This window comes from Bison bison, unplaced genomic scaffold (assembly GCF_000754665.1).
Source record: "Bison bison bison isolate TAMUID 2011002044 unplaced genomic scaffold, Bison_UMD1.0 scf7180017864312, whole genome shotgun sequence".
Lineage (NCBI taxonomy): Eukaryota > Metazoa > Chordata > Mammalia > Artiodactyla > Bovidae > Bison > Bison bison.
In genome coordinates this window covers 1,765,375-1,770,962 of record NW_011494884.1, presented here as the reverse complement: position 1 = coordinate 1,770,962, position 5,588 = coordinate 1,765,375, and the positions used below count along the sequence as shown (strand labels likewise).

The window sequence follows — 5,588 nt, the reverse complement described above, 5'->3', positions numbered from 1 at the left end:
CCGCCTGAGACACGGTCTGCATCACCACAGGGCCAGGAGGGCGCAGGTAGGACTGCCCAGGCGCCGACACAATCTGGAGCACACTGCCTGCAAGCAAAGGGCACGGGTCAGTCACGAGGTGCCTGTGCCTTCCATCCCCCAGCCACACCCACTTCCAAAGGCACAGAATGAGGTGAGAAACCAAAAATCCAGAATCAAATTTATTCCAGTGAGGCAACACAAAGTTCAGTTTGCTGGAGAAAGATGGAACTACTTCATTCTCAATGAATGAAAACTCTGAGGATCAAAGACACTTGACTTAATGTCAAGAAAAACTTCTGCAACTCCTTGCAATGCCAGATTTCAGGCAGTGAGGCAGGTTCCCACTCACTGTCTGCTCCAAGCCTGAGCCATCATGCGGGGGTGGGGGTGGAGGGTTCCTGCCCCCAAATCACACACTGGGTGCGTGCCAGCTGGTCAAGCTGGATGAAGAAATGTCAAAAATCTCTGTGGCTCTATAACCACTGTTTAAAAAAACCTGCCATTCCCAGCCTCTGTGTGATTTAGTCCTGAAGTCCTCTACTCTGGAATTATACTCTACAAAAACTAGAGTGCACCTGAAATTCTTAAGAGATGGCCTCGCCTTTCTGGTCAAAAAACTGGAGAAATATGGAGTAAATCAAATGAAACTTTTTTTTTTTTTTTGCTGCAGGCTTCCTGGGGGCCTCCACTCTGCTAACATGTGACCCTGGTGTCCACATGGAACACCCCAGACTGGGCTGACAACTGAACTGTCCACCCTGACAGGAGTCATAAACACACGTCTGGGAGGCTGCTAGGGGAGGTGGCCAGACCCCACCTCTGGGAGCTCTGGCCAAGTCACTGAGGATGAAATTTAACATCCCACTCAAACTGTATCCCCTTGTTTCCTCCAAGAAGCAGTTACTGCAGGAACACACCGCTCTCAGCCAGAGGCAGTCTGGAAGTTTTAAAGTCTGTACATAAAAGAAAATAATTTCTCCTATGTAAATTGCTAGTCTTTTAGAGTTTTGAGGGCAATTTACCTCACACTAAAATCTGAAAGGAGCAATTATTTCTGTTTTGATTTTTAGAATAGGAAACCATATTCAAAAAATTTTTAAATACTATCCTCTATATAATATGGGCCAAGGGCCAGGCCACTGGGTGATTTACGAGTCACCTCCCTCATTTAGAACACCTACAAGGTGAGCCTCATTTAGGCCATTGCCAGGTGAAGCACCTGCGCTAAAGGGGCCAGAATCACAGCCACAGCGGGCACCCCAGTCAAGCCCCTGTTGGGTCACCACCCATCAGAGAGCCTTACCTTGGAGCTGTAGGGGCTGGCCGGCCGTGAGCTGCCGGAGCTGGCTGTGCGACAAGGTGAACTTGTTGCCTTGGAACTGCAGTGTCACGGGGGTCTCTGGCTGGGCGACGCGGCTCGGCGGGCCTGCGAGGGAAGCCAGTTGGGCTATTTTGACCACCTCCCCACCTGCAGAGATGCAGACGAAATGGGAATGAACATTCTTTGGAAGGGTTGGCGACTGCTACACTGACAATCACTTGTCACAGAGAATGACCGTCTGTAGCAAACTAAAGTGTCACAGGAACGTTCATTAGGTATTGCTTTCTAACACTTTCAGAAGATATTTTAATAGAAAAGAAAAAACAATTAGAATTAACACCAGGTTTTAATGGTCAACTTACTTAATCCTAACTGGTAGAAATTTTAGAATATCAGATATTAATAATTAACCAAACCATTAAGGAACATTTTACTTTTCTTTCCAAACAAGAAAAAGTAGCAAACATCAAAAGTTAACAGAAATATACTGGCCATACACTTTGAAACTCTCATATCAACCTCTTCATTTCAGAATACTTTTAAAATGTGAGAAAGTACATATCCAATTTACCTCACAGAGACAAATGAGATTTTATCACTACAAATATAAAACACAGAACTAGCTTCAATTATACCCATAACCTTTTCAAAATTTGGCAATGTATTTAAGTACATAAATACATCACACTTTACGATACAATATTCACAGTAATTTGAACTAGATCGTAGAATTTGGTCTATAATTCTAACTGAAAAAATGCAAAATTTAACAGTGCTTAAATTCTTTCAAACAGAACTCAGATGAGATCATATGTACCTAACTCAAAAAGATACTACATTCAAGCTGGAATTGAGCAACAGCTTTAAAGGTTTCTTTAAACCCAATGGTTGATATTCGAGTCTAAATGTTCCTCCCATGAAATTCATGCCAGAATTATTAGTGATACTATAAAGAGAATAGTTAGCCAAAGACTAGAAAAACGCCGAAGGATATGTTGCCCACAGAAACCGTAAACAAGGGAGGGGAAACGGAAAAGGAGACGCAGAGATTTGTGCACAGAAACATGACTCTTCCATGAGCTCCCCTCAGTCCAAAAGTGGAGGCGCCAGAGTGAAAGGTGGCCTGGCCCCTCACACTCCCCTAAGCACGGCTCCTGCAATACACCCCTCAGGACTACTACCTCAGGCCAAAAACACCCACAAAACACATGTAAGGGCTCTCTTGCCCTGGGCAATGAACCAGGATAAGTGCTCTTCATCTGCTGGCATGAAAGAGGGGCGTGACACAAGAGAAAACTAACGTAACTCAGGGTCTCCTCATGACCCTACTTCCCTCTCCTGTCTTTCCAGAGAAGCCTCAACATAACTTGTTGTGCCAACAAATAAAGTGCTCCAGGTGGTATCTGAGAAATGGTGTAGCCCAGATAGTTCTGTCAGTACACTTCTGACTGCAGCATGGACAGAGGGAGTAGGCTAATCACACTGGCCACAATAAAAAGTTCTATTTAAAAATGTCAGTGACCTACTGCAAAACGTCTCACTTAAGTAATAACTCACTGCAGCTTCAAATCTGGGGATAAACCCAGAGACTAGCAGGAAGTGGGACTGCAGTTCACAGGCTTTCCTTCCCCTGCCCTTTGCTCTCCGAGGGGCCCTGGAGGCTGACAGGACGAGCCCAAGGCTTGCTAAGGAGAAGTGCCAGCCTCAGCCACCAAGGCGGAGCACAAGCCCAGGAGGGAAGCAGAGCTGATGGACGGGGCCACGAGAAAGGACAGAGAGAGGACAAGACCCTGGACCTTGGCCCTGAGTGGGGCCTCCCTCTGTAGGCCAAGGGCTAGAAAGGACAGTGTGGCGAAAGGCAGCACCGGACACAGGGTCAGGGAGACGAAGGGAGTGGACAGCAAGGCTCTTCACACGCCGCTGATCTGAATACAACGTCCTTGTGCAAAGAGGTGGCAGACCAGGGAGAGGCGAGGCCACTTACTCGGCAGGCGCGCCTGGGCCTGCGAGGTGAGCACCAGCCCCTGAGGCAGCGCGCTCTGCCCGGCCGGGTGCGAGGGGGCCTGGGGCTGGGGCTGGGGTGGGCCCGGGGCGGAGGCTGGGACAGTGGTCTGAGCCCGCAGTTTCGCAGGATGGGCTGGGCTAGGTGCTGTGCTGAAGGTCGAGGTAGGCTGGTGTCTCGGAGCACCGGTGGAGGCCTGAGAGGTCTGAAACGGGGCTGCTGCCGCTGCAATTGATAAGGTTGGTTTGTGCAAAGCTGTTAGAGGTTCTTCATACAATGCAGTATTAAATCCGAATTTTACAGAAATAAAACAAACAGTATTTCTTTCACACCACCTCTCCAATGAGAAGCCCTCCCTAAAAGGGGGGCGGGATGGCCTATGGGATGAGAAAATCTAATTTTTTATATGTTGTTAACTATTTTTACTTTACGTTCACCATCCTGCTACATGGTGTGTTTCTGGAGTAAACGGAGTGTCAAAAGTCGGCCCTTAGATACATCAGTGAGAGCCATGTCCTCACCACACGAGAAGGTAGGCAGCACTGGCCCCCTGGCTTCCCAAAGAGCTCTTACAACAAGCTGCTCTGGCATTTATGAAGATCTCAGAAAAACATGGGATGTGACCCCACAGATAAGGGTTACAAGACTATTTATTACCTTTCCTGCTGTTTAACCCTATCCTTCTTCACAGTAAGCAGGTTACGTTGAAGTGGTGGCACTGAACACAAGAGCAGACTTCCTCAGAAGTTTCTTAAATGACTTTGACGTGTATTTCCCGACATAAAAGAGAACGTTTCTGCTGAGGTACATTTTCACCATCACATCAACAGTGACTCAACGAAGAATGTAATGTCTTATACAATTCAAAGACATGAAAAAAACTAAACTCATGTAAGAACTACACATGGTCTCCTGGGAGAATCAGAGCAGACAGTCCCACTCCTGCTCAGAGGAGTGGTCACACATCCCCGTGGGGCCGGGGAAAGTGCGAGAGGAATTTCTTCCACAAAAACCCTTTGTGATGCCAAGCACAGCCCCCTGAGAAGCATACCTTTTGCATCCGGATTTGCAGAGAATGTGGCAATGGGTGGCCGTCCTCGAACGTGGCCCTGTGGCGTGGCCGTGGCTGTGGCAGGGGTGGCCGTCCGGGGTGGGTGTGTGTTGGGGAAAGCCACGGTGCGGCCCTCAGGCTTCTGGCCATACTGCACAGGCTGGAACAACCTGGACGCCCATGTGCACGGGCAGGGAGACGTGGACACTGCTGAGACGTGAAGGCAGGGCCCCCTAGATGGGCGCTGGGGACCTAGGGCCACCTGAGGGCAGAGGGCTTCCCACCTCAGGGGCAGTTTAAATAGGGAGATTTCTAAATACAGTATTAAGAAGCAGCCGCTCATCAAGGACAGGGAGAGGGGTGCTTAACACACAAAAGTGGTACCTCTGCCCCTGCAATGCTTAGGCAACATTCAGGAGTGAATGTGATGGCAGTTTTTAGGTTTCCATGAATGTGGACTAGAAAAATTATATCTAACACAAAGTCCATTTGACTACTCTTTTGATTAAGAGTCAAGCAGAGTGAAAAGTCAACGTGCACAATTAGGTAACAAGAAACAGCAGAAATGATAAAGGCACCTCATAGGTGCCAGTGGGGAAAACTTAAAGCGAGAGCCACAACACAGCTTCCCTGTCTGACTTTTTCACAAGGCAATGTGCTCTTCACGTTTCTTTCACCTAGAAACCGTAATGGCAGGAATTTTGTATTTTCAAAACCCCTGTGCAATGCAACAGGTGGAGACAGCCAGCAGAAGCAACTAAATGAGGCTGCAACAGCCCAGAGAGGACTTTGGCTTCACCGCCCCGGCTCTGTATTTAACTGAGGGCTGCAGGGCTCCTGCGAGTGCAGGCAAGGAAGCTGAGGGAAGGGCGGTCGGACCCAAGTCGTCAAGTAAGTCACACCAAGAAAAGGCAGTAAGAACAGGCTGCCAACCGCAGCGCTGGCCCGTTTCTCTCTAAATCACCAACCTGCTTTTTCCTTTGTTTCTGACTGGTGCCCAGAATTGTGCATAAATCCAACTCATGGATTTCGCCTACCTCGCCTACTTCAAGTCATTTGTGTTTTGAGTTCATCGTCTAGGGTGCCTGCTCCGTCTAGTCTCATGGCACCTGCAAGATGTCCCTTTTTACCCCGGACGCTGTAGCCAGGGTGGACCCTCTGCCGGACCTCAGGGCCCCACCCCCCCCCCCCCA

At 48.6% G+C, this 5,588-nt stretch overlaps 1 protein-coding gene across 1 annotated transcript in view; it reads right to left on the bottom strand.

The window, feature by feature from the left end:
• EP400 (E1A binding protein p400) overlaps positions 1–5,588 on the bottom strand; it is a 108,364-nt gene that overhangs the window by 41,492 nt on the left and 61,284 nt on the right. The window contains exons 25-28 of the mRNA XM_010852522.1: positions 4,396–4,565; positions 3,327–3,569; positions 1,325–1,489; positions 5–87 (exon numbers count right to left, since the gene is read on the bottom strand). Of these exons, the coding sequence (XP_010850824.1) occupies positions 5–87; positions 1,325–1,489; positions 3,327–3,569; positions 4,396–4,565 (661 nt within the window). The remainder of the gene's footprint in view (positions 1–4; positions 88–1,324; positions 1,490–3,326; positions 3,570–4,395; positions 4,566–5,588) is intronic.